At 45.5% G+C, this 27827-nt stretch overlaps 3 protein-coding genes across 3 annotated transcripts in view; 2 read left to right on the plus strand and 1 right to left on the minus strand.

Moving 5' to 3' along the window:
• MEGF8 (multiple EGF like domains 8) overlaps positions 1–649 on the minus strand; it is a 28734-nt gene extending 28085 nt beyond the window's left edge. The window contains exon 1 of the mRNA XM_036744939.1: positions 585–649. The gene's annotated coding sequence lies outside the window, so the exon portion shown is untranslated. The remainder of the gene's footprint in view (positions 1–584) is intronic.
• Positions 374–26171, plus strand: LOC118836370 (proline-rich protein 2-like). The gene is made up of 3 exons (XM_036743682.1): positions 374–762; positions 25335–25624; positions 26134–26171. Exons 1-3 carry the CDS (start codon positions 374–376, stop codon positions 26169–26171), a joined length of 717 nt encoding a protein of 238 aa, XP_036599577.1.
• PRR19 (proline rich 19) lies at positions 25628–27809 on the plus strand. Its single transcript, XM_036743063.1, has 3 exons — positions 25628–26835; positions 27050–27213; positions 27330–27809. Exons 1-3 carry the CDS (start codon positions 26205–26207, stop codon positions 27651–27653), a joined length of 1119 nt encoding a protein of 372 aa, XP_036598958.1. The 5' UTR covers positions 25628–26204; the 3' UTR covers positions 27654–27809.
• Positions 27810–27827: the final 18 nt, after the last annotated feature.

A 27827-nucleotide genomic window follows, 5' to 3' on the forward strand; every position in this document is an offset into this window, starting at 1 on the left:
GACTAGAGACGCGACTGGGCTACATGTAAGGAGGGTCCCTAGAGATGGGGGTCTCCCACAGAGAGGGAGACAAGGGGAGAGGGTCAGACCCCAACATGCAGGAGACGGTCTCTTACAGATGGGGAGGGTCCCCTCCAAATGGAGAACGTTTCCCTCTAAATGGGGGTCTCCTATTGGGGAGGGCAACCCCTAAATGGGGAAGGGTCTCCTGCAGAAGGAGGAAGATGCCTCATAGATGGGAAAGGGTCCCCAATATATGGGGGCCCCTCTAAATCAGGGTCCCCTGGAGAGGAGGGACGGTCCCCTACACATGGGGAGGGTCCTCTGGAGAGGGAGGAGGGTCCCCTGGAGATGGGGGGACGGTCCCCTACACATGCGGAGCGTCCCCTGCGGGGAGGGTTCCCTACAGATGGGAAAGGTCCCCTGGGGAGGAGGGGGCGGCCTCGGGCCGCGCAGGCCCTGGCGCCGCTGGGAGGCTGCGGGGCGGCCGCGGCCGGGGCCGGGTCAGGCCGGGCGGGGGCAGGGCAGAGCAAGCGGCCCCGGCAGGTCCCCCGCGGGCCCCCGTAGCCGGCGCGCGCACTCACCGCCTCCTCCCGGGAACCAAACCGAGCCGACGAGAACCAGTGAGACGCCGGAGGAGCGGGAGAGAGCGGCCCCGGAGCCAAAGAAGCAGCGAGAACGGGGCGGGCAGAGGGGCCCTGGAGGACCGCGCCGGTCCCGCCCCTTCGGCGTCGCGACTCCGCCCCCTCGCCTCGCACATGCGTAAGCGGGGGGGCGGGAGAGGAAGAGAGGGGGAGAGGGGGGAGAGGGACTATGACAGTGAGAGACAGTGTGTGTGTGTGTTTTCGTTCTCAGAGAAGTGTCTTCATTCTAGCACAGAGGCAGTAAGCATTTATTAAGCACTTGCTGTGTACCCATGTGCTCGGCGCTGGGATACAAGTACAAACAACAAAACAATCCCTCTTCAGTATGTGTGAAAATACATGCAATGTAAATAAGAAATTAATAAATTTCTATGTGAAATGTAGTTAATATAAATAGTTAAACATAAAAGTTTGGGAAGGAGGGTTTTGGAAGTTGGGCCAATCAGGGAAGTCTTCAGGCAGAAGATGGTGCCTCGAGCTGCTCCTTAGAAGAAGAGGCTCAGAGTGAGGAGAGACAGTGTCCCAGGCAGAGATCAAGGCCAGTGCAAAGTCCTGGAGATTGAAGATGGAGTACAATAAGTGTGGCGTGCAGAGAAGGCCAGATTGGCTGAGTTGCAGATTGGGAGAGGGGGGGTTTATGTAAAATGAGTCTGGAAAGGTAGGCTGAGACCAAGAGGTCTAGGGCTTTAAAAGCTAAAAGTTTTCTCTTTTTTCCTAAAGGCAATAGGGAGCCTCTGGATATGGTTGGATAGAGGAGTCACGTGGTCAGATCTGCATTTAAGGAAATTCCCCTTGGATGAACTGGAGTGGGGAGAGACTTGAGGCAGGAAGTCCAGTTAGCAGGGAGTGAGAGTTGGTAAGGTCCTGAACTACAGTGTGTGAGTAGAAGGGTTTGGCTGCAAGGATGTTCTGATATTTAACAACTGACTATCCCCTTCAAAAAAGAAAATGTAAGCAAGACAAATTTGAGAAGAAAGTAGATCATGGGACATGAGAATACCAGCAATTGTGAGACTGAGGAATTGGGAGGGAGAGTCTGTGCAGATTTTAAACTCCCCTGGTCTAAGGGCAAGAGTTGGGGAAGAGAGGAAGGGGAAGAGACAAGGGCTGAAGTCCTTGAGAAAAGAAGAAGCAAGCTCTGGGGACCAGTAGACTACAGCCATTATGATTTGGATTGCATGGAAATTGTTGATGGAATGACCTTTAAAGGAAGAATGTTTACTGAGGGAAGGAGGTGAAGGGAAAGGCTGGAAATGAGTGGGGAGAAAAGAGTATTCTGATTCCTCCTTGTCCAGAATGTGGTATGGGCAGTGGGGAGGAGGAGGTGTGGGAGAAGGTACGGCCAGTGCCATGGAGCATAGCCAGGGACACAGTGTTATCAGAGGAGGGAATTTGGGTCAGATGTAGGGAAACACAAGATATACAATAGCTTGGATGGAAGGCACTGGCAGCTCAGGGGACCTGGAAAGCCCTCCTGCTGGACATGGGATTGGAGCTGGGTCTAGAAGGAAGCCAGGGAAACTAAGAGGCAGTAATGAGGATGGAAAGCATTGTAGCCATGGGGGACCCAGCAGTGCAAAGGTGAGGAGGTGGAAGATGAGGGTCATGCGGGAAGAATCACAAGTTGGCCAGATAGCTAGGTCATAGAGGGCATGGAGAAGAGTAAAATCTAAGAATATGGGAAAGGTAGAGGGGGTCAGGTTGGGAAGGGCTATCAACACTCAACAGAAGATTTTATATTTGATCCTGGAGAAAATGAGGAAGCACTGGGATGTATCGTGCAGGAGAGGTGACGTGCTTAGACCTACATTTTAAGAAACTCTCATTAACAGCTGAGAAGGAGATGGATTGGAGTGAAGAGAGGCTCAAAGCAGGGAGACCAATACTCTGAAGTCTGTAGTAATAGTCCAGGTGGGAGGCAAAGAGAATCTGAACCAGGGTGGTAGCCATGGGAATAGAGAGAAGGGGACCTATCTGAAATGGATCATGAAGGGGAAAATGGGAAGAATTGTGGATGGGTTGGATATGTGGTATAAGAGAGACTGAGGAGTCAAGGTGGACAACCAGGTGAAGAGGCAGTTGGGATGATGGTGCCATCCTTAGTGATAATAAGGAAGATTGGAAGATGGGAGCTGGGCTAGGGGGCAGGGTGGGGAGAAGATATTAAGTTTCATTTTGGACAAGTAGAGTTTGAGATCCCTACATGGCATGCAGTTGTCCAAAAACCAGCAGTTGCTGATGTGGGACTATCTTAGGAGAGAGCCTAGGGATGTCTATATAGATCTGAGAACTATCTCCGTTCAATTATATTTGGTTCAATTCAATTATAATTGAACCAAACCCATCAGAGCTGATGAGATTATCAAGTAAGATAATAGAGAAAGAGGAGGGAGAAATTTTGAGAGAATGAAAGGGAAAGAAGAGAATGAGGGAATAAGGGAGAGAGAAAGAGGGAGTAAGAGAAAAAGGAGAAAGAAAGAATGAGAAAGTAAGGGAGAGTGAAAGAGAGAGAAGAGAGTAAGAGAGAGAATGAGAGAGAGAGAGAAGAGAGGGACAGAAGTAGTGGAGAGAGAGAGAGAGAGAGAGAGGCAGTGAGGGAAAGGGGGGAGAGGGAGGGACACTCTGGGGACAGGGCTGGGGTTCTGCTGTGCAGGTCCTGGAGCATGCATGGGGAAGGAGACAAACACACAGGGAGGGAGACATCGAGAGAGAGAGAGAGGAAGAGAGAGAGAGAGAGAAGAGGAAAGATGGAGAGATGGAGATAGAGACAAGGGGGGAAGAGAAAAAGATAGAGACAGAGACAGAGGAACAGAGAGATAAGACAGAGCCACAGTGGCCATGACATGGATGAAGACCCAGCAAAAGAGATGGAGAAGTCAGAAAGACAGACAGGCAGGCAGACAAGAGGAGAACCAAGAGCTAGCCCCAGCACTAATCCTAGAGCAGGACAGAGAGAGTCCATGTCACCCAGAGCCTGCCTCCCTATGGACCCCCAGGAGCATGTGAGGAATCAGGCAGAGCTGGCCAGGTGTACCAAGCATGATGGTGATACGCCAGTCAGTTCACCTGTCTCTGCCTCAGTTTCCTCAACCGTGAAATAGGGATCACAACAACACCTACCCCCCAAGGGTTGTTGTGTGGGTCAAAGGAGATCCCATTTGCAAAGTGCTTTGCAAACCTTAAAGGGATATATAAATGCTGACTACTATTATTGACTATTAGGAGACTATCCCAGGAATCTGGTTGTTTGCCTGCAGAAAATGACAAGAAGGATGTCGCAGAGAACAGACCGGTGGCTTAGAAAGCTGTTTACCGATAGTAAAAGTTCTCAGCTTTTCCATATTGCACAAAGGAGTCTAGGGCCGTTAGGGGGCGCCATGATGCATAGAGCACCCTGCCTGGACTCAGAAAGATCCACCTTCCTGAGTTCAAATATAGCCTCAGACAATTGCTAGTTGTGTGACCCTAGATAAGTCGCTTAACCTTGTTTGCCTCAGTTTTCTCATCTGTCAAGTGAACTGGAAAGGGAAATGGCAAAGCACTCCAGTACCTTTGCCAAGAAAATCCCAAATGGGGTCACAAAAGAATCAGGGACAACTAGAAAGAACAACTGAACCACAACAAGCTTTGATTCTGGAAAGGGTATGTGTCAACTAATCTCACCATCCCTGTTACTTTCCAGACCAAAACACCCTTCCCTGGCCGCCCCTTCCCTATCTCTCTCTGTTTGCAGTACAGAGATGGCCTCAATTCAAGATTTGTATTTCCAGGGCTTAACATACAGTAAGCACTTGCATAAAGTTATTCAGAGGTCAGGAGACTTCATCGAAATCTTCATTTTCTATATCTTTCTCAGCCCAGCCTGGCACATGTATGCCCGCAGTAGCACATGATAAATGCTTGTTTAAAGGATGGTGGAAGGAACACCAGGCTTGAGACGAGGAGACAAATTCTCACTCCAGCTCTGCTCTCTATACTCAGGTGACCCTGGCTGGGCAATCCCTTGACTTCCTGAGGTCCTCTCCTTTCTAGTGGGGTGACATTGCACTGATTACTTAACCCTGAACAAGTCACTGGTCCCCTCAGAACCTCAGTCCCAGCTTCCTGGGGGACATCATCCCCTTCCATCTCCTCCTTCACTCCAATCTCAGGGGAAGAGGGGGCCCCCCTTCTGGCCAAGGATAATGACTCGACATGCATTCTTCAGCCCATCTCCTCCCATATCCCCAACCAAGTGCCCCTCTATCATCCCTGCTCAATCTTCTGTCTCTTTCTATCTACTGGCCCCTTCTCCCCTCCCTATAAACACACTTATGTCTCCCCCATTCTAAAAAATCTCTCATGACTCTATCATCTCTACTGGCTGTCACCCTATAATCTCTCTTTCCCTTGGTGTCTAAATTCCTTGAGAAAGTTGTCTCTACTTTCTCTTCTCTCCCTCTCTCCCAAAGATCCCATCATTCAGTAGGAACCACTCTCTCCAACGTTACTAAGGATCTCTCAATCGCCGTCTTCACTGTCCTTGTCCTTTTAGAAACTTCTGACTCAATTGATCACCTTCTATCCGGAGTACTGAATTCTCTCAAGGGTTTACTTTTGTTTTATTTAAACTTAATGCTCATTCCACATAGTAAGAATGCACATTCTATATCTCTGGCTCCACTGAGATACCCAGTAATGTAAATTATCTTCAAGTTAGAGGCATCTGGTGGCTCAGTGGATCTAGAGCTGGCCCTGGAATCAGCAAGACTTGAGTTCAAATCCAACCTTAGACACTTGCTAGCTATGTGACCTTGGACAAGTCAGTTCACCCCGTTTGCCTCAATTTCCTCAACTGTAATATTAGAGCAATAACAATAGAGGTGTCATGAGGATCAATAATATTTGGCACATGATTCTGTCCAGCTCTTCGTGACCCCATTTGGGATTTTCTTGGCAAAGATGTCAGAGTGGTTTGCCATTTCCTTCTCCAGCTTATTGGACAGATGAAGAAACTGAGGCAAACAAGGTTAAGTGACTTACCTGGGGTCACACAGCTAGTAAGTGGTTGAGGCTGGATTTGAACATGGGAAGATGAATGATGATGGTTCCCAGAGCAAGAGATGGGTGGCATAGCATGGAAGGGAGATGACAGGATGGGTGGTGAGAATATGGCTAGGTTAGAGAGCAGGATGGTATATGGAGCATGGCCTGGCCAGAGGTCAGTTAGATTGGTCTAGTGGGTTATGGGAGCTTTCTGTTCACTCACCAATCAAGTCAGCTCCATCCCAGGATGGGAGTTCAGAAACTGCATGGATGAAGGCCCAGGGAAGGGCCTTTGGAGATGTCTGGGGCAGAAGGTGCCACAAACATGGCAAGAGTGTGTGTCTGAAAATATCTAGAGATATAAACATAGTGTACTTTGACATCCATTCTTACATCTAGTCCTTACATTAGCCCCTTATAGATCTGTAAGGCAAGAATTTGCAATGATACAAATGAAGTTCAAATGAGAAATCGCTTATTTTTTTTTTAAAAGTTAGGTTCTGGAAATTCTGAGACCTTGCTCAAAACCTGCATTCTTTTTTTCAGTCACCCAGTGTCCAAGCTGCAAGGGCCCTTAGAGTCTGTCTAGTGTGATAGTCTCCTTTTACATGAGGAGAACTGAGGTTGACAGGTTAGCTCATTCTGCCAGGCCGGAGAGCCAAGACCAGAGACTCTGCCTCCTGACTGCTACCACAAGGCTCTTTCCACTATCCCATTCCCATCCTTACACTCTGAAAGCCCTTTGTCTCCATAAAAGGAAATCGTTAAGATAATCCTCATTTCCCTTCTCTGTAAAATGGGGAAAACACAGAATATCAGAGCTGGGAGGGACCTTAGAAGAGGGAATGTTAGAGCTGGGAGGGGTCTTAGAACAGGGAATGTCAGGGCTGAGAGGGGCCTTAAAACAGGGAATGTTGGGGCTGGGAGGACCCTGAGAACCCAGAATGTCAGAGCCACCATACTTTAAATTGGGTTTTCAGAAACGGAAAGGACTACTGAGGGCAGCCCATATCTGATTTAAAAGCCCGTCTATAATCCTGGGAGGTAACCACACACCCTATGATTAAAAACCTCCAGTGAGGGGGGAACCCCTGGCTCCTGAGGCAGCCCATTTCCTCTTTCAGACAGCTCCAATGTTCAAGAAGTTTTCCCTCCACCAATCTAAAATTTGCTTCCCCGGGATGGTCGAGCCATGGGCCTAGAGTCAAGGAGATTCATCTTCCTGAGTTCAAATCTGGCCTCAGATACTTCCTAGCTGTGTGACCCTGGGCAAGTCACTTTAACATGTTTGCCTCAGTTTCATCATCTATAAAATGAGCTGGAGAAGGAAATAGCAAAGCACTCCATTGTCTCTGCCAAGAAAATCCCAAGTAGGGTCATCTTGACATGATTGAAACAAGTTAACAACAACACAAACTTCCCCTCATAGCTCCTAGTTATGTCTCCTTGGTAGGAAACCAAACAATCTGCTCCTTCCTCTCCAACACGATACTGGGAACATATTGGAATTTCTCTAACTTCCTCCATGGGTCTTCTCTTCTCCAGGGTGAACAATGGCCCCCTATGTGGCAGTTTCTGGTGCCCTTCCTGCCCTTGCTGCCCCCCACCCCATTGATTCTCTCCAGTTCATCGTGTTTATAGCTCACTTATATGTAGTTGTCTGGATGTTGTCTTCCTCATCAGACTGAGCACAGTACTTGGCACATAATAAGGGCTCAGTAAATCTTTATTCACTGACTGACCCTTACCTGAGCTCACTCTGGTTTGTCAATATAGCTTCCCTAAAATGTAGTGCTAAGAACCCTGGGCCAGTTACCTCATCCCTCTCAGTCTTTTGTTTCCTCATCTGTAAAATGTAGATACTAAACATCACTTAGAGGGCTATTTTGAGGTTGTAGGTCTTGGATTTAGAGCCTTAGAGGTCATTGGGTCCAAACTGCTGATTTTTACAGATGAGAAATATGAGGCTTGCCCACACAGCTGGTAAGTATTTGAACCTATGTCTTCCTGACTTAGACCTGCCCTCTCTCCACTACAATACACTATCTCTCCAATAAGGTGATCTGGGTAAAAAGCCTGGCAAACCACAGCGTCCAGTTATGAAATGTTGCATGATAATGATTTTAAACATTAAGTTCTAAGTTGTTTCAAGGAGAGCCTAGGCAGGTGCTGGTCAGGTTCAGGGAGCGCTTTTCAGGCCAAATTCAGAGATGCAGACTAGCCCCAGTCTAGTGAGACTGAGGAAGAGGTCGGATTTGGAGGAACAGGCTCAGAGCACCATCTCGTGGCCAACGCGGGCATCACACTCTGAGTAGACAATCTCAAATACACCTAGAGACTGATGATGCCCACCTATGTGTCTTTCCTCTGCCAGTGCCCATGTAATGAACAGATGCTTCTGAAAACAGGAAACCTAACTGTATTGGAACCAGCAAAACACCTTCATATCAGGGAACCAGTAACAAATCCTCTAAATATGCAATGACCATCTTGATTCCAGAAAATAGACGGATAATTGTTCTAAAAAGGTCATCAGAGGCCATCGACAACCCAGTACCCTCACTTTACAGATGATGAAAGCCCAGGTTGGTGATATGACTTGTCCACTGGTCACACAGATATTAAGTATCAGAGGAAGAGTTTGAATTCAGATCCTCTGACTACAGGACCAGAGCTCTTTCTATTCTAAGACACACCCTCTCTGCTGTACCACATCATCACCTTAGCTGTACCACTCTTTGTCTGAGAATGATGGAATGCATTTCTTCCCTCTGTAGAAAGGCCTAGGACTATGAATATGGAAATTTGCACATGTGGTCAGGCACAGTTACTATGTTGCTAAATTGTGTTAAACTGTTTTTCTTTGTTTCAATGCAATGTTCTGGGACTACTTCTGGGAGATCTTGGGAAGACAAGATACTTTTTTAAAAAGCATCAATGAGACATTTAAAAAAACCCTCAATGCAATTCCAATAGCTCTAAACTGACCTATTTAAATAATCTATTGATTCCAAGTCTGATAGAGAAGAAAAAGAAATGTTGTCTAGAGAGAACTGTGTGGATGCCCAAGCAACTCCCTAACCAATTTTTTTTTAAGTATGCTTCAGTCTGTTTTCAAACAATATCAGCTGTTTCTCTGGAGGCAGATAGTATGCTTCATCATTAATCCTTTGGGATCGTCTTGGATCATTGTATTACTGAGAATAGCTGAATCATTCACAATTCTTCATCATAGAATGTGTTGTTACTGTGTACAACGTTCTCCTGGTTCTGCTCACTTTACTCTGCCATCAGTTCCTGTAACTCCAGATTTTTCTGAAATCATCCTGCTTGTCATTCTCATAGCACAATAATATTCCATCACAATCATATACCACAGCTTGTTTAGCCACTCCCCATGGACATTCCTTCAATTCCCAGTTTTAGCCACCATAAAAATTGCTGCTGTAAATATTTTTGTGTAAATAGGTCCTTTTCCTTTTTTCTTTATGTCTTTGGGATATAGATCATTCTCAAAGAAGTCCATAGCATCAGGAAGGTGATGACATGACTTGCAAATGAATTGCTTCTAAAGTGAGGGAAAGCTGTGAAAAGTCACTAAGCTCATTTTTTTCCTCCAGAGCCATCTGGGTCCAGCGGCAAGACATAGGTCGAGACAATTGGAGATGACCCCACATGCAATGGGAGATTTTGGCCTTTTTAAGCTAAGGTCTTCCCCTGGTCTCAGTCTGACTGAGGCAAAGCCCATTCAGTGATTAAGGCTAGGTAAGAAATGAGGCAAAAATTGGCCTCTTTTACCTAGTCAAAAAAAATCGGTCAGGAAGGGGAAGACCATCAGGGTTTCTGACCAAAACAGAAACAGTTGCTATTCACTCAGAGCCATCAGGGTCCAAACAATGATTAGGTGGTGCTTGGGCTAGGACCTATCACCGGGCAATCAATGAGAGCCAGAGTGATTTGGGTTTAAGGCATGGTCCTTAAGAAAGAAATCTAGTCTGTAAACCTCAAGATATTTTTCAAGATTTCAGGGATCAAACTTTACATTCCTTTGGTCAGAGCACCTGAAGGTAAGGCTATTATACTCTATGTGAACAGAGTGAAAAGGCTACTGTACCCTATGTGGACAGAGGGGAGTGGAGGGGAGAGAAGTGGGTAGCTGGGGGTAGCTTGTACTACTTCCAGGTTGTTTTTGTCCTTCATTCTTGAAGAGGACCATGACATCAGGAAGGTGATCCAGTGATTTGCAAGTGAATTGCATTTAAGTGAGGGAGGGCTGGGCAAAGTCATCAGCCCCACTTTCTCCTCCAGAGCCTTTTGGGTCCATTGGCAAGATATAGATCAGGACGACTGGAGATGGCCCCCCTAGAAGAGTGTGCACAGTTTTATGGCCCTTTGGACATAGTTTCAAATTGCTCTCCAGAAGGGTTGGATCAGTTTACAATTCTACCAATAGTATTCCAGTTTTCCCACATTTCTTCCAATATCCATCATATTCCTTTTTTGTCATATTAGCCAATCTGGTAAGTATGAGATGGTACCTCAGAGTTATTTTAATTTGCATTTCTCTAATCAATAGTGATTTAGAGCATTTTTAATATGATTATAGATAGCTTTGATTTCTTTATCTGAAAACTGCTTGTTCATATCCTTTGATCAGTTATCAATTGGGGAGTGACTTGTATTTTTATATATTTAACACAGTTCTCTATATATTTGGGAAATGAGGCCTTTATCAGAGATACTCGTTGCAGAATTTTTTTCAGGGTTTTCTGCTTTCCTCGTAATTTTGGTTGCACTGCTTTTGTTTGTGCAAAAACTTTTAAATTTTATGTAATCAGAATTATCTATTTTACGTTTTGTAATTGTCTTTATATTTTCTTTGATCCTAAATTCTTCCCTTATCCATAGATCTGACAAGTAAACTATTCCATGCTCTTCTAATTTGCTTATGTATCACTCTTCATTATAAATCATGTGCCCATTTTGACCTTATGGTAGTAAATGGAATGAGATGTTCATCTATACATAGTTTCTGCCATATAGTCTTGCAGTTTTTGTCAAATAATGAGTTTTTGTTTCAAAAGCTTAGATCTTTGGGTTTATCATATACTAGATTACTATGGTAATTTACTATAGTGTAATGTGTACCTAATCTATTCTACTAATCCATTACTTTATTTCTTAGCCAGTCCCAGATCGTTTTGATAATTACCACTGTATAATACAATTAGAGATCTGGTACAGCTAGACCACCTTCCTTCACATTTTTTTTCATTGATTCTCTTGATATCCTTGACCTTTTGTTCTTCCAGATGAATTTTATTATTTTTTATAGCTCTATAAAATAAATTTTGATAGTTTGATCAGTATGGCACTGAATAAATGGACTATGTACAATTGTCATTTATGTGTGTATATTTATAGATACATATAGATATATAATTGTCCTTTTAATATATTGGCTCAGCCTATCCTTGAGCAATCAATATTTTTCCAGTTGTTTAGATCTGACTTTATTTGTGTGAAAAGTGTTTTGTGGTTGTGTTCATATAGCTCCTGGGTCTGTGTTGGCAGTTAGACTCCCAAGTATTTTATATTGGCTACAGTTATTTTAAATGGAATTTCTCTTTCTAGCTCTTGCTGTTGGACTTTGTTGGTAATATATAGAAATGCTGATGATTTATGTGGGTTTATTTTGTGTCCTGCAACTTTGTTAAAGTTGCTAATTATCTCAAGTAGTTTTTTAGTTGATTCTCTAAGATTCCTTAAGTATAACATCATATCATCTGCAAAGAGTGATAGTTTTGTTTCCTCGTTGCGTATTTTAATTCCTTCCATTTCTTTTTCCTCTCTTATTGCTATATCTAACATTTCTAATACAATATTGCATAATAGAGGTGATAATGGGTATCCTTGCCTCACCCATGATTGTAACAGGAAGGCTTCCAGCTTGTTCTCATTACAGATAATGCTGGTGATGGTTTTAGATAAATATTACTTATCATTTTAAGGTAAGCTCCATTTATTCCCATGTTCTCTAGTTTTTTTATAGGAATGAGTGTTGTATTTTGTCAAAGGTTTTTTTCTACATCTATTGAGACAATCACATAATTTCTGTTTCAACCAACTAGTTTTAAAAAAGACATGTACACAAGATGGGAGCAAATATAGGTAACACAAGATGAATACAGAAGTATGTCTTGGTCCTTAAAGAATAATATCAGAAGTCCTAAAGCTCAGAATGAGCTGAGGTTGGTGAAAAACACCAAAGACAATTGAAAAGGGGTGGGAAACCTGTTGGCTTGCTTGTTTAAGAAGAGATAGGATCATTGGTCAGAGTGGGTGGAACAATGAAAACCGGCAGAAGAGAGAAAGCGGAGCTATTCTATTCTTTTGAAAAACTTCTGACCATCCCTTCCCCTCCCCCCAAAAATGTTTTTTCTACTAGAACAAAAAGAGAGAGAGTAGAGGGGGAGAAACTGCTTGGGGCACTATATCTGGTCAAGCCACCAGGTGGCACTCTAAACTTGAGCTTTGTCGACTTCACCCAACTGGGCATGTGGGAATACTTAAAATCATCTCATCCTTAGGCTACAGATTCTTTCATTCTTTTTCATGCATAGACTGCTCTAGCTATTCCAAATTCTCTACATTCCACTGTGCTTTTTCAGCTCTTTTCTAGGGGTATGTTTACTCCAGTAATAATTCACAAATCTCTGAGAGTAAGCTGGCTGGCTCCACTTTTACCAGATGCTAACTTCTTCTCCCATCTGACCCTCGATCCCAAATCCACTCAACTGGCATCTTGACTAAAATGCCTTTATTGTAACTGTAAAATGATGGTGAGTGTAACTGCACTAGGTCTGAGAAGTGGCCACAGCTAAATTCCCCCCATCCTTTTCTGTGTCATGCCCCTTGGCTCTCAAACACATAAGAAGGGAAGACAAATGAATCTAAAGACTTTTGCTGAGAAGTGCTTCCCAGTGTCCCCTTTGATATCAAAGTTATAGAGGAAGGGAAAACTACCTCCCCATGATCTCCCCCAAGCTCACTTTTCAACTGGAACTGGAAGTCAACTCCTAGTGAGACACCAAGCACATCTAAAGCTCCACTCAACCTCCCAGGAGGCTTCCTGGTACTCTTTCAGGTTGCCCCAACCCTCACTAATGGTACTTAAACATGTGTCATCAGCTTCCTTTTCTGAGACTCCTCTTAATATGGCTGACAAATCTGGAAGTCCAAGGCTTTAGTACTCCCATGGACTGTTCTCTGGGTCATTCACATGGTGAGATTCCTACATCTCCTCTCAGATCTTCCCAGGTCTTCTTGACTCTAGGCTGGGCACACTAGCCACCATACCATAAACTACCTCCTAAGAAAAGCAGGTGGTTGATAGTAACTATCTTCTTATAGGAGTGTTTGGTCTGCTTTCCTTTTTTATGTTGCTCTTTGTACAATAAGCAATGTGATCATAGTATTTTAAGGCTATGAATCTATAAATGAAGTAGGAAATGACCTGAGAGAGCAGAAGACTCCTATGGGATGGGAGCTATGAGTTAGATATAGATAGCAAATTTCATGTTTTAATAATGAGCAATATTCTACTTCATCCCTAGATTCAAGCAGAACCCAGCCAGCAACTAAGCCTCTTTTTATACTTTTTTGGCTCACCATGTTGAAAAGAAGAAGCCTACCTATTTTCAGGCAAAGAGTTTTCTAGTTGCATTCAGGGATGCTATAGTTATACTTGCATCTTAAACTATATACCATAATAAGATCAAAATGAATATGCAACTTCAATATGAAAGGTCATGCCATAAAACTTTTGGAAGAGAATGAGATTAGATGTATTTCACACCTATGACTATGGGAGAATTCTTAGGCAAACAAGGGGTAAAGGAGATCACAAAAGACATATTATATAATTTCAAATACATTTAGTGAAATGTTTCTGCCTGAACAAAATCAATGAGCTGGGATTAAAAAGTAGATTGTTAATTGAGGCCAGGGGATGGACTTTTCATCAAATATCTCTGATAAGCATCTCATATCCAATATATACTTATATATTATTTATATATAGGAAATTAACACAAACATACAATACCAATTTCCCACTGAATAAATGGTCAAAGGATATGAACAACTAATTCTCAAAAGAAGAAATTCAAACTATTAACAACCATGTGAAAGACTGCTGCAAATCTTCTGTTCTAAAAGACACTGCCAGGACCACCAATGGAAGATGAAGAGTCTGAAAGCTTACAAGGTCCTCCTCTGACCAAGGTAGTGGGAAATCTGAGGCTGAGGCCAAGGCTCTTTCTCATTCCCACACCAAAAGGGATTCCCCAGTAGTTATAAATGATTCAAAGATTATGATCATATTTCCTTAGCCAATCTAAACACACTTTCTGTCACTCCAGTTCATCTTATGGCTTTCAAAGATTTTTTGCAATTAGTCTAAAATCATTGGTTGATTGATGCATATTCTTCCCCTGGTTAAGGTGTCAGGGCACAGCATCTTATGACTTGCTTTAAGTGGAGTGGAGTAATTGACCCACGAATTCAATGACCCACAAACACACACACATACCCTTACAACAGAATTAAAGCTTCACACATGCCGAAATGTTCATAGCAGCACTTTTGTGGTACCAGAGAACTAGAGACAAAATACATACCCATTCATCTGGGAACAGCAAGAAAAAAATAATATTATTACAGAATATTAATATGCTATAGGGAATGACTAATATAAAGAATTTGAAAAAAAAACTTATCCAAATGATATGGATTGAAGTGAAAAAGAATCAAGAAAGAGTGGGAAGACTTAACTGAACTGATACAGAGTGACGTAAGTAGAACCAATAAAGAGAGACATGTTCTATTCTGAACATTTCTACTGAGAGCCAGAGGGAATCAAAGAAAGACAAAGCCACTCCAGCACTCTAAAATCCTCTCTCTGCTCAAAGACATTTCAGAGCATTCCCAGACAACAGATGAAATTCCCCAATGAGATAATATTCACATAGTCACTGCACTCTGTGTAGTAAAGGTGATGATATGTTTTACCAGCTTTAAAATACAGAACAATAGAACTTTGGGCACACCCTTGGAGAATCATTTTCTTAAAGTCATTCAATGCATCTTTAATCGTTCCTGTTATGGCTTCTCCTTTCCAGACCTTAAAGGTGAACCTAAGAGATACTTCCATTAACTGAAGGAATCAAAGAGATGTCTTCCCTTAACCTAATCTCTTCAGGGAATGGGGAAAGAAGGTGGATCCATCAAAGGCCCTTTGCCCTTGTCCAGTCTTCTCTCTAATTGCTTCTGTGAGGAGTCCTTTCTTGGGCTGATAAGGAGAGCAAGACATTGTTTCAGAACTGATAGAGAAGGACTGATAAAGTTTTTCTTACATATCAGTCCGAAGACTTCAGACCATTAGGATAATTTTTAATGCTTTCTTTATCTTTACAAAAGAGGTAGTGGAAAGCAAGGGAGGTGGCTAGTCTGCTTCCCCACCAAAGGTCTCTTGGCTGCCATATCTTTCTCTGTCCCCATCCTTCTTGACCCCTCTGGAGCTTCTGATGCCATTGACCACCCTTCTCCTGGATACTGCCTGCTCCCCTGGAGTTTCCATAACACTCTCTCCTTTACTGATCCCTTAGTGCTGGTGACTTCCCTCTGTTGATTATCTCCAATTAATCCTGTGTAGATCTTCTTTGTACATAGTTTGTACACACTTCAGCTGCTTGGGAACAGTGACTTCCTACTGTCTCCTCTGAAACTATAATATATAGTTATATATTATATAATATATTATAATATATAATATATGATATATTTAGGTTAATAATATAGATTGTTTATTAACATAATATATTAATATCAATATTATTAATTATATGTTAATTATTAATTATAATTAATATATAAATCGATGGTATGACTAAATAGTAAATATAAAAATAAAATAATGTTCATTCAGCATTTAAAGTCCTTCACAGTCTGCCTCCAACCAATCTTTCCAAACATATTTTGTATTACTCCCTTTCACACCTTCTTTGTCCAGATCAAGCTGGTCTCCTTACTATTCCCCATAAAGGAGCTTCCATCCCTTGCCTGTGGGCTTTTACCCAAGCTGTCCCCAGCCCTGACACACCCTCCCTCCTCACCCACACCTTTGGTAGCTCTGGCTCCCTCCAAGGCTTAGCCCAGGTGTTCAGTGCCCACCTACTGGGTGGGAGAAAGAAAGAGAAAGAAAGAAAGAAAGAAAGAAAGAAAGAAAGAAAGAAAGAAAGAAAGAAAGAAAGAAAGAAAGAAAGAAAGAAAGAAAGAAAGAAAGAAAGAAGGAAGGAAGGAAGGAAGGAAGGAAGGAAGGAAGGAAGGAAGGAAGGAAGGAAGGAAGGAAGGAAGGAAGGAAAGAAAAAGAAAGAGAAGGAAGGGAGGGAGGAAGAAAGGAAGGAAGGATGGACCCTGGGCCTTTCTTGCCACAAAGTGTTCGTTCTTCATCTTAAAAAATATTTTAAGCCCTTGAACATTGTGGTTGGTAAATGGCCTTTTTCTATGAAATAAACCGAATCTAGATATCCGCCAATCCTGTCTATATGAATGAGGAAGGAGAGAGGCAGCATTCTTCTCATTTGACCCAAAGGTATGCTGAGAAGCCTGTGGTAGCAGTACGATCAGAGCTCAGGCGGCCTCCCCAGGCTTGTCTCCCAGGACAGCTAGCATTTACATAGCACGTCAAGGCTTGCAAAGCACTTTCATTGATCCTCATAACAATCCTAGGAGAGAGGTGCTATTATTATCCCCATTTTACAGATGAAGAAGCTGAGATGAACAGAGATGAATGACTTGCCCAAGATCACACAGCTAGTAAGGGTCTGAGTCAAGATTCTGACTCAGGTCTTCCTAACTGCAAGTCCCCACCACAACACTGCCTCATCTACCAAAATTAATTGTTGAAAACTGTACACAAGAGAAGTTCACAACTTCAAATACAATCCTCTTTTGTGCTTCTCTTTGTATATTGAAACATGGATATCTATAGATGCCTGTTAAATTCAGAGTAAAAAAGAAACATTTCTGCAAAGAAAAAAATTAATTTTTGGAAGAATAGCACCCCAAAGACACCAAGAGGGCCACTGGACAAGAAGAGACTCAGAAGATTCCAATTAAAACCAGGCAGGTGGGTGGTGCAAGTGGATAAAGCTGGTGATGATCATTCCTATTGTCGTTAATATTTTAAAGTGGTAGAAGAGCATAGAATTTTCTTTTAACAAAAAAAAAATTCACATCTAAGAGTTATTAGTGTCTGCCTACCTCAAAATTAGACTGTATAAGCATAGCCTACTGCCTCCTTCAACATTTTATCTCTGTGGAGATCCTGAAACATCCCAGGAAATGATTCACAGAGGGAGAGCAATGGAGCAGAAATCACGAGACTTTCTGCAGGAAATGAGATTACTTCTTCCCTCTCCCCTGGAAAGGCCCTTCCCCAATTTCTCTCTAGGGCAAAGAGCCAGATGATAGAATAAAATGATGCTATCTGTACTTTGTGTTCACTTTTACTTCTTTCCTCTTAGACTTCACAAGTAGAATTTCTGGATGGCACCAATGTGGGCCAGGACAGGAGGCTCAGAACCTTGGACAGTGAGGACAAGCAGGATGAAGGCAGAGCCCAGCCAACAGGATCAGAGCCCCAAAAGAACAGCAGTGTGCCCACTATCTACCAAGGTATAGAAGCCAATAGGATTTCTATTTGCCTGAAGGCTGATGAAACATAGGGTGAACTAAACCCTCACCATGTCCCTCACCACTTCTCATTGTCCACTATCCCAGGGGGCATGGGCAGTTGGGACTTCACACTTCCCCTCATCCTCACCCAAATATCTGGGACAGGGGGCAAGGAGAAGGATTAGGAGAGGGAGCAACTTGGTGACAACTGTTTCTACTCTGGACTAATTAGCCTAATTTCTTTTTACTCTATTCTATGAACAGTGATCTGCATTATCACAACATAGGATCTGAATGCAGTAAGAAGGGACCTGAGAGGGTGGAAGACCCACAATGGGGTGGGGGCTCTGAGTCTGCTACACAATAGATGTCATTTCCACTAGAGCCAATGAGACTCCAGTTAGCAAGGGGTTCCCATGAAAGCTGCCTAGCACTGAAATGGCTGCCCAGATATTTGTAGATTTGGGCCCCTCCTAGTGGCCAGTGAGGATACTGCAGCCTATCAGAAAGTGGCCATCCCTCGAAAGCAGCGATGCTCATTGTTCAAAGAGAGGTCCACCGGGTAGACTAATTTAGAGATTGCCTTCCATTAATTCAAACCTCTTGGCTGGATATTCTCTCAGTGAATAGCGTCTCTCTGTATGGTTGAGGGAGGCAGCCCTGAGTCCAACGGAATGGTATGTACTTATCTATATACCTGTTGTTTCTCCCAACAACAGCTCCTTGAGAGTAGGGATTATTTCAATCTTGTCTTTGTGGCACAATCCCCGGCACATAGTAGGTGCTTAGAGGAGCCTTGATGAATTGTAATGAACTCCCACTTAGTCCAAACACTCTGCTTGATCCAGAAGCCACACTGCTCCGCTGCTGCTGTCTCTGCGGCTGGATGGTGGGCTTGCACAGATCTGCAGGCAGACCCCAAAGAGGACCCAGAGCCCCTCTTGTGGGGAGTCCCTCTTCCCTCTGCGTTTCTTTCCAACAGCCCACCTTCCTCTGTCTCCCAGCCCCCCCCTCCCCACACACACACCGTGTTCAAGGGAATTTCACTCCTGCACCCGGATCACTGCCTGGGTCCCATTATGCTTAAATCCCTATCACTACAAAGCATTTTCCTCAAACATCCCCCTGAGGCTTATTAATATTGCTATTTTATAGATGAGGAAATGGAGACATGCAGAGCCTAGATGACTTGCCCAGGTCACAGAGCTAGGAAGTGTCTGAAGCTGGGTTTGAACTCAGAACCTTTAGATTATAAACTTGTTGAGGGCAGGGCCTATCTTTCTTTTTATTAATTGTATTCCCGGTGCTTAGCACAAGGCCTGGCACATTATAGATACTTAATAATAAATGTTTATTGGTTCTCTTCCACTCTGAGGTCCAGCACTCTTTCCACTGCACCCCCTAGCTGCCCAGATTCAATGACTTACCATGTTCACATTGCCACAAAGTGCCAGTAATCTACATACAGTCAATAATCTACATATGCATTATAACATACTAAGGGTCTGAATGCAGTAAGAAGGGACTTGAGAGAATAGAAAACCAACTACAATGAGGCTGGGGCTCAATGTCAGATTTGAACACAGGTCTTGCTACTCTGGGACCGATATTCTATCCACTGTGCTAAAAAGTGTCTCTTGTGCCCCCTTATCACCCTCACCTTAAAGAGGAGCACACTGAAGAGGAGGGCAGAGATTTGCCCAGGGTCAGGATATCAGAGTTAATGGCAGAGCTGGGTCCAAGATGCCAGGTTTCTGGCTCTGAACATTACCAGCCAGGAATGGTGGAATGGACAGAGATTCAACCTCCACATCAGGGAGACCTGGCTTTAAATTCCATCTCTGGCACACGACTGCTGAGCAGCTCTGGCCGAGACACTTACGACTCTCTAGGACTTCAGTGGGCAAAGGAAGTGCCATTCTGCACAAAGAAAAAGAATTTTCTCATCGGGAGTTACTTACACCTGAAATTACAGGTCAAGAAAAAAAACATTGTTGACATCTCCTCTCTTCTTTCTCCATCTCCCCTTGGTTAGTACAAGGTTAGGCACACAGTAGCTGATTAGTGTGTGTGTGTATTCACACACATGCATGTACATACATATATACACATGTACAAAATATACATATATGTATGTCTATACACATATACATGTATTGCACACATATTCCTATGCATATAGGTGTGTCTATGCATACATACATGTGTGTACGTACACATAAGTATATGCACATGTATTCAGGTATGTATATGTGTATATATACATACCTGTACATATGTACATATACACACATCTTGCTGTATGTGTGTATATGTACATATGCATGTCTATGCATATGTGTAGGCATATGTGCATGTATGTATATGCATAACATATGTCTATGCCTATATACATTTGTGTGTGTGCATGTATGTATATACATATATGTATATAAACATAATATATAATATACCTGATGTTTAATAGCTTCATAGAAGTAGGGCCCAGCCCACCCAAGTCTGTCAGGAAGAAGATTGATAAGAAGAAGGAATCATTCTGTTTCAAGCACTGCTCTTCCTCCTCTGGGTTATGGGCATCATTGACCAAGGTCAATGGAAGCCACCCCCAGGTGTGGGAGAGAGGAACAAGGAAGGGAAAAGGGCATTTGGGGGCTCCAGAATCCTTGATCTCTGTGTGCAAGAGAGATTTCCTACCTCCATACCTTTGTTCAAGATGATTCTCCCATCCTGGGGTTCCCCTCATACCCACCTCCCCTCCACAGTCCTATGTCAAAATACAACCCATCTTCCAAGACCCAGTTCAAATACTGCCTCCCCTATGGGGCCTTTCTTGATTTCTAAATAAAAGTTGCAAAATGGGGAACAGGAGACATATCATCACTGGCAGGGTCTATAAGGATAACCTCATTCAACCTCACCTCTCCCATTTCACAGATGAGAAAACCATCACATGGGGAGAAATCTTGGCCAAGGTTTTACCTGGCAAAAGCAGGACTAGAACCCAGACCTCCTAACCCCCAAAGGAGTCCCCTTTTCACTCAAACATATTCAGATACACTCAAATTCCCTCCTCAGAGCCCCAAGAGGCTGTGGGCCTCTCTTACTAACCATATCCCATCATGCCTAGGATTGGTGTTCTGTGGTTCTAGACCTTATTCCTTCAACCAACAAAAATAGAGGCAGCTAGGTGGTGCAGTGGTTAGCATGCTGGGGATTAAGTCAGGAAGACCTGAGTTCAAATCTAGCCTCAGACACTTATTAGCTGTGTGACCTTGGGAAAGTCACTTAACTTCCATTTGCCTCAGTTACCTCATCTGTAGAATAAACTGGAGAAGGAAGTGACAAACCACTCCAGTATTTCTGGCAAGGAAACCCCAAATGGGGTCATGAAAAGCCAGATGCAAAGGAACAACCACAACAATAGAAATAGCCAGAATTTACACAGAGCTTTCCATATCTTATCTCATTGGATCCTCACAACAGCCCTGACAGATAGATGCTATTATTCCCACTTTACAGATGAGAAAACTGAGGAAGAAAGAGATTAAGTGACTTTCTGAGGGTGACACAACTAGTAAGTGTCTGAGGCAGGATTTGAACTCAAGTCTCCTTGACTGCAAGTCAGCACTCCATCTATGATAACACCAGGCAGTCCTATAACCCCACTATAGCATCAGGAAAGGCAGGAATATATATATAATATCATAATAATATATGATATAGTTTATTATGTATGTGTGTGTATATACATATATATATGTATATATATATATATATATATATATATATCTGTAGCCTCAAACATTGGGTCCAGCACAGAGTACATAACAGGGGATTTTTTAGACTAATGAATGAGCTGAACCCTGCTCTCAGGGAGTCCCAAGTTTGATTGGGAAGGTAGTCCTCTTCCCCTAGGGAAAGATGCTGACTGGCCAGCCATGTGTGCTCAAAACTCAAGGAAGGGGCTTATTTAGTCAGAGTGAAAGCTGCTCAGAACAAGGACAAGAGTCCTGGAGATTGGAGTAGCCAAGGGGGGCTGCCTGGAGGAGGTGGCTCCCCTTCTGGCAGGCCCTGAAGGACAGATAGGACATAAGTAGGCGAGAAGAAGGAGGAAGCTGTTCAGAGGATGGAGTAGAAGCCCAGGGTATGATCCTGGGTCTGTTCCTTTACCTGGGAGGCTGGAGGAAGGACATGAGGCATTGGAGAGTGGGATGGCTGTGATCTCCTGCCAGCAGAGGACAGCTGGAACCACAGAAGGGCAGAGCAAGTCCGTCCTGGAGGCAGCCCCATTGTGAGAGTGCTGAGGGATTCTCTGCTGACCATGGTACCTCTGAGTTGTGCTGGGGGAGAATTTTCAGTGAACCCCATGGGCCTGGTCAGGAAAGGGTGACAGATAGGGATTGGAGGAGGGGAAGAAAGGAGGTGGGACAGATGAAGAGGCAAAAGGGAAACTGGAGAAAGTCATGTGCCCAGGACTCTTGGTTATCTCACCTCAGGCCTTGGCATCTGTCCCAGAAGCTACTCATCTATCGAGCCTCCATCACTCAACTGTTTTCCCCTTGAGCAACTTGGATCTGAGACCACGGGAAAAAAAAAAGAGACTGTGTCCTGGAGCTGCTGTCCCTCCTCCCCTCCCTCCCCTCTCTCATCCCAGAGGCCACCCGGCCCAACTCAGAGTCTCAGTCAGACCAGACTTCTGGCCAGTCCATCTCCCAGGGTACCCCTCCTGGGTGCCCTCCCTGCCCACTCTCAGCCCTGGGATGAGGTAACCCTATCCCTGTGTCATAGTCTCCCAGACTCTTCCCTCGAGTCCAACCTAGACCTGAACAGGAATCCCCTCTCACAACCTCCCCCAAATGGTCATCCATCCTTCACTCAAAGACCTTCAGATGTAGGGAACCTATACCTCCCAAGGCCCATTCCACTTTGGGAGTTTTTCCTTATGTCAAGCCTCAACTCACCTCTAGTGGTCCTAGATCTGTCTTCTGGGACCAACCAAAACAAATAATCTTATAAAAGTAATCCTATAGACCACAAAATAAGACTAATAATAACTAGCATTTACATAGCAATTTAAAGGTTGCAAAGTACTGTACATAGGCTATCTCATTTGATACTGAAGAGTATTACATTTTATATTATTATTAATAGTAGCTAAGTAAGTAGTCTAATCTCACATACAGACCTTCAAATACTTGAAGAGGGTCATGTAAGTCTGTAATTCTTCACTTCTCCTGACTAAATGTCCTCAGCTCCATCAATTCATCCTTGAACTGTTATTGTGGTGGTGGTGGTGGTGGTGGTGGTTTGTTTTTGAAGAGGACCAATGACATCACAGATGATGTCTTGACTTGTGCCTGAAATGGATTGAGGTGAGACAAGCTGCCCAAAGTGTAGTTAAGTGGAGATTGGGTACTCCTCACTGGCATCTAACAGTGGGGGTTGGGGTGGGACAAGACTGGTGGGGGCTCCAGCAGTGACATTAGAGAAAAGACCCCATGAATCCCTCAGGGTACCCTGAAAACCCTGAGTGAGAGGTGCAGCAGCCTGGCCAGAGCATACTCACTATGTCAGAATCATTTTTTAAAATTCATTAAGTACATTAAAATACAAAGGAAACCAATTATATTGAAATCCAATTTCCACAATTAAAAACACTTCTTAAGTACCCCCTCAAGTTAAGAAACTTTGATATAGAGGGAGAAGAGAAGAGGGCCTGGGTCTGTTCCTTTACCTGGGAAGCTGGAGGAGGGTCATGAGGCATTGGAGAGTGGGATGGATATGATCTGCCAGCAGAGGCCAGCTGGAACCACAGAAACTAGGAGCAAATACATGCTGGAGGCAGCCCCATTGTGAGAATGTTGAGAGATTCAGTCTGAAGATATATGAGACAGAGGAAGGTCCCCCGCCCCTCAGATTACAAATGTTGTTAACTCCTAGAAAAGTCATTGAGAAAATATCATTAATTAATGGCCCACATTGCTCCTTCCTAACATCTGTATGAGAATGATCTACACATATTGTCAGGACATGACAGACAGGTTTTCACAAACTATACTCTATGACAGACCACATCTTTATGGTCACACAACAGTCTGAAAGATGTAGAGATTAGAATATTGCTCTTCTATATACTGTTTGTTGACTACAAAAAAATCATTGGATATGGCAGAGCGAGAGGCATCTAGTGGCACAAAGGATAGAGTGCTGGGCCTGGAGTCAGGAGGACCTGAGTTCCACTGGGCAAGTCACTTCACCCTGTTTGCCTCTGTTTCCCCTTCTGTTAAATAAGCTGGAAAAGGAAATGGCAAAGCAAGCCAGTATCTTTGTCAAGAAAACCCCAAATGGGGTCACGAAGTCAAACACAATTAATGGACTGGACAACAAAAATGGTAGAGCAGAATGCTGCTTTAATGGTTTCCCCCACTCATTTTTCAAATCACACATGGTTGTGGGTAAGACCCAAACACAGAGATAATTCTGTTCTATGACCCTTTGGAGCTTAATATGAAATAAAGTATAGAATGAGGAAGTATGTGTTCCCCAAAGGTATTTGTGGCTATCATTCAGTACGTCTTGGTAAGAATTCAAATTGAAGGGGTTTCTCTATACTCCCTGATAGACTGTAAGCTCTGTGAGGGCAAGGACTGATACATGTTTGTCTTTGCATCTGAGCACCTTGGACAGCTCCTAGCACAGCTAGGGCTTCATAAATGCTTGTTGAGTGATGGAATCCATTTGTGCTAATTGCACCCAGCCTGGCTGACAGCCCACTGATTTCTGCACGAGATACATATTCACTCAAAGGAGTTCAGCCTAATTACGCACACAAGAAAAATGAAGAGGGTGAAGAATGCCTGTTATCTAGCCTCATATGCAGTTGGTTGGACATCTTACAGAGCTGGTCCATTAGTGCATGTGTCTGGTACAGATTCTGAGGGTGAACAATGAGCTAGGCTAAATCAGTCAGTCAAGTAAAATTTATTAAACACCTACTATGTGCTGGGCACTGTACTAAACTCTGGGGATACAGAGAAAGGACATCCTGCTCTCAAGGATAAAGAAGATAAAATCTGGCTAGATTGCATTTGAAAAATTGGACAATGATTTTAACGATCCCAAGCTAAACCAAGCCCATCTTTTAAAGACTGTTATTCTTTGTGAGACTCATGGAGTACCATAATCTCCAAAAAAATCAATGCCTGGCAGGTGTCCTCAGGCTTCCACATAGTACGAACAAAAGATTGAAACTGGTGGCCCACTCCAATCCATCCTGTCCATAAGGACATTTAGTGTGATCAGAGCTTTAGAGGGGCAAAGGGTCCCATGTTTCCAGCGTTAGAAACTGACGCCCACGTAGGGGAAAATGACTCACCGGAGATGGTGACAAGCAGGTTATCATTTATTTGAGAGTTACAGAGAGCTTTACCTAAGTTCTCTCTTTTGATATTGGTTCGTTATCTCATTCGATTTTATTTCTTATCAATGCTACATCGGTTATCTCATCGTACGCTGTTATTTTTAATTATTATTAATAGCTAGCGTTTCTATGGTTCTTCAGGACTCCCAAAGCCCTTACAGATGCTGTCTCCTTTAATATTATTATCAATAACGATAGCTAACGTGGACATAGTGCTTTAAGGCTCGCATGTGCGCATGCTTTCCATGTGTTCTCCCTTTGGAGGGAGTCTCACAGCCAGCCTGGGATGCAAGTGCTGTTTCCAAGATCCATTTTGCGGAGTAGGAAGCCGAGGTCCAGAGAGCGGGAGAGATTAGGTAGAATTCGCACTGCGCTCCGTGCCCTGCGCCCCCTAGTGGCCTCTGCCCTTTCCAAGACGCAGTGCCTAAGGCTCTAGGGGTTGAAGTAAAGAAGAGTATCTCACGCTTGCTCAGGCCAGGGCCCTCCCCCCCCCCACCCCCTCTCAGGAGGGGGCAAGGCCTCCCTCTAGGCCAATCAGCGCAGGAGGAGGGCGGGCCGAGGAGCGGGCCCCCAAGGGAGCTCGTGCGGGCGCCCCGGGGGTTGGGCCTCGTGCTCCTCCTGTCTAGGGCGTGTCTGCCCCCTCACACCGCGCCTGCGCGACCAAGGCCCCACCCCGCCCACACACGCCTGCACACCGTGGGCCTGGAGAGGGATGCGGAGCTTCGGAGGCTCGAGGCCCAGGCTGAGGGGCGCGAGCAAATGGCGGGGGCGGGAGAGCGGCCCCTCCCCCCTCAGGGTCACGTGGAGGGGGAGGGGGGGTCGGTTGGGGAGGTAGGAACGGCCCGTGGGGAGGGGAAGAGCCGAGACCACCAGTGCCCTTTTCCTCTTTTAACCTTCCCTTTGGCCCACCCCTCACCTTCCCCCCCACCCCCAAACCCTGACCTTCTCCTTTGGCCCTTCGCCTCTGACTCTCCCCTAAATGACTACCCTGACTCCCCAATTCTGAGCCTTACCTCTAACCCTGACCCCTACCCTCTGACCTCTTCTTGTCTCTGATTCCCAACTACGATCTCCCAGTTCATGAGCCTTTCCTTGACCTTTAACCCCCCACCCCCAACCTCTACTCCCTGACCCCCCTTCTGTTCCCTTCCTCCAACCTCTGAACCTGACTGCAGCCCTGGTCAGTCTCTCCCTGGGCCACCCTTGCCTTTGACCTCGGACCCTCACCTCTGGTCTCTCCAGCCAGCCCCTGCCCTATGGGATCTTCCCTGCTCCTGCCTGCTTCAGCTCTCCCTCTGTCCCCAGATAAAGGGGTGGTCCCAAGAATTCCCCCGTCTCCATGAGCATGCTGTCCCCCTGCTCTGTCACAGGCTGCCATGGAGCCCCGGGGGCTGGACCCCCGACCAGTGCAGCCGGCTGACCGGTCGGCCTGCATCCGACACCGGAGGACCAAGCGGGAGCGGAACCAGGCAAGGGCCAGCAGAGGCTCCAGTGCTGGGGGCCCCCGGACCCCCCGGGCTCGGCCTCGGTGCTCACTGGCCCACAGGGACCCAGCTCTGGGCCCCCCTGCACCCCAGCCTGTGGTCATCACCCAGGGCCGGCTGAGCCGGGCACACCGGGGCCTCCTGAGTAACGAGGTGAAGTCCCTGAACGTGGACCGGTTGCTGAGTGGCCTGGCTGAGGAGGCGAGCAGCCCCCCACCCGGGGAGACCCTAGACCCCACAGCAACAACAGCGCCACCCCTGCAGCCCACCTGGGGAGAGGAGCCCAGCCCACTGCCACCCAAGGGCAAAGAAAATGAAGCTCCAGGAGGGCCCACCCCGGGTCCCCCCAGCCCTCGGACACTCCTGGAGGAGCTTCAGCTTCAGCTGCATCTTCCTGGGGCCTTCCCCAGGCGCAGCCTCATCCAGGAAGCCCGAGGAGAGATTATCGGGGCCATGCTGGCCCACTACGGGGAACTGCCTGACCTTGGCCAGGTCCTTAGGGGCCTGAGGGAACAGGGAGCAGGTGAGGATGAGCATCCTCCATCCTGCTTCATCAACACCCTGCCCCCTGCTGGGCCTTCTTCTCCAGCACCCCTTGCTTTGTCCATGCCCCACCGCCCAGTGATCTCCCCACCTTTAACTAGGCCCTTTGGTCTGGGACTTCTCCCATTCCTGCTGGACAGGGTGGGGTGGGGGGGGGGGGCTCAGCTGCTTTATGCTCATGTTCTTCCTGCCAGGGCCAGAGCCTAGAAGCCAAGAGGAGTGGAGGATGGTGCCCCGGGGTCGAGACCACTCTGATCCACAGGTCCTGGTGGAGAGCAGAAGAAGGAGGAGGAGGAAGGGAAAAAGGGAACTTGTGTTTACCTTGGGGGCCACCCCAAGCCCACCTTCCACTGAAAAGGTAAGACCTTCTCACCTGAGGGACATGGGGGTTGCTAGTTAAAGTGTTTGAGGGTAGAAGACAGGCAAGGCGTGTTGCTGTATGCCCACAGTCTTTCCCTGCATTCTTACCCACAGAGCCTGGTGCTACCCCCGGACCCATGGGTGCCCTCACCCTCACCCCCACCCCCAACCCTTGGACCTGAGCGTGGAGAGACGACTTGGGGCCCCCAGACATCATTCGATGTCCTGAAGAGCATCTGGCTGCCTGCTACCCCACCGACATGTGCCCCGCCCTGGCAGTGGGGGGCTGGGGTGGCTCCCCACCCATCTGCTTGCTTCCCCAACTCAGAGGCCCTGGACTGGAGCCCCAGCCCCCCAGCCCCAATGCCTGGACTGCCCTGGTTTGTGTCCAGGAGCAGCCCAGAGCCCTGGACCTTCCCCCGCATGCGGCTCTACTGAGGGTGGGAGCCATCCCCGAAATGTGCCCCTCCATAAAGGAACTTGTTGAGAGTATTCTCATTTCTAGGAGATGGCAGCAGGGGAGAATTAGCTCCCGTTCCCTCTTGGTGCTTTCATGTTCAATAATTTCAATAAAAATATATGAAGAGCCCAGCACATGGACGACCCTGGGGA

Source organism: Trichosurus vulpecula, chromosome 2 (assembly GCF_011100635.1).
Source record: "Trichosurus vulpecula isolate mTriVul1 chromosome 2, mTriVul1.pri, whole genome shotgun sequence".
Classification (NCBI taxonomy): domain Eukaryota; kingdom Metazoa; phylum Chordata; class Mammalia; order Diprotodontia; family Phalangeridae; genus Trichosurus; species Trichosurus vulpecula.

Excerpts from the sequence above, each read along its gene's own strand:
- LOC118836370 (XM_036743682.1), top strand. The coding sequence starts at position 374 with ATGCGGAGCGTCCCCTGCGGGGAGGGTTCCCTACAGATGGGAAAGGTC. Across the intron at positions 763-25,334 it reads CCCCCTCGCCTCGCACATGC|GAGGGGGCAAGGCCTCCCTC; the intron begins GTAAGCGGGGGG and ends ACCCCCTCTCAG. Across the intron at positions 25,625-26,133 it reads GCGGCCCCTCCCCCCTCAGG|ATAAAGGGGTGGTCCCAAGA; the intron begins GTCACGTGGAGG and ends CTCTGTCCCCAG.
- PRR19 (XM_036743063.1), top strand. The coding sequence starts at position 26,205 with ATGGAGCCCCGGGGGCTGGACCCCCGACCAGTGCAGCCGGCTGACCGG. Across the intron at positions 26,836-27,049 it reads CCTGAGGGAACAGGGAGCAG|GGCCAGAGCCTAGAAGCCAA; the intron begins GTGAGGATGAGC and ends TCTTCCTGCCAG. Across the intron at positions 27,214-27,329 it reads GCCCACCTTCCACTGAAAAG|AGCCTGGTGCTACCCCCGGA; the intron begins GTAAGACCTTCT and ends TCTTACCCACAG.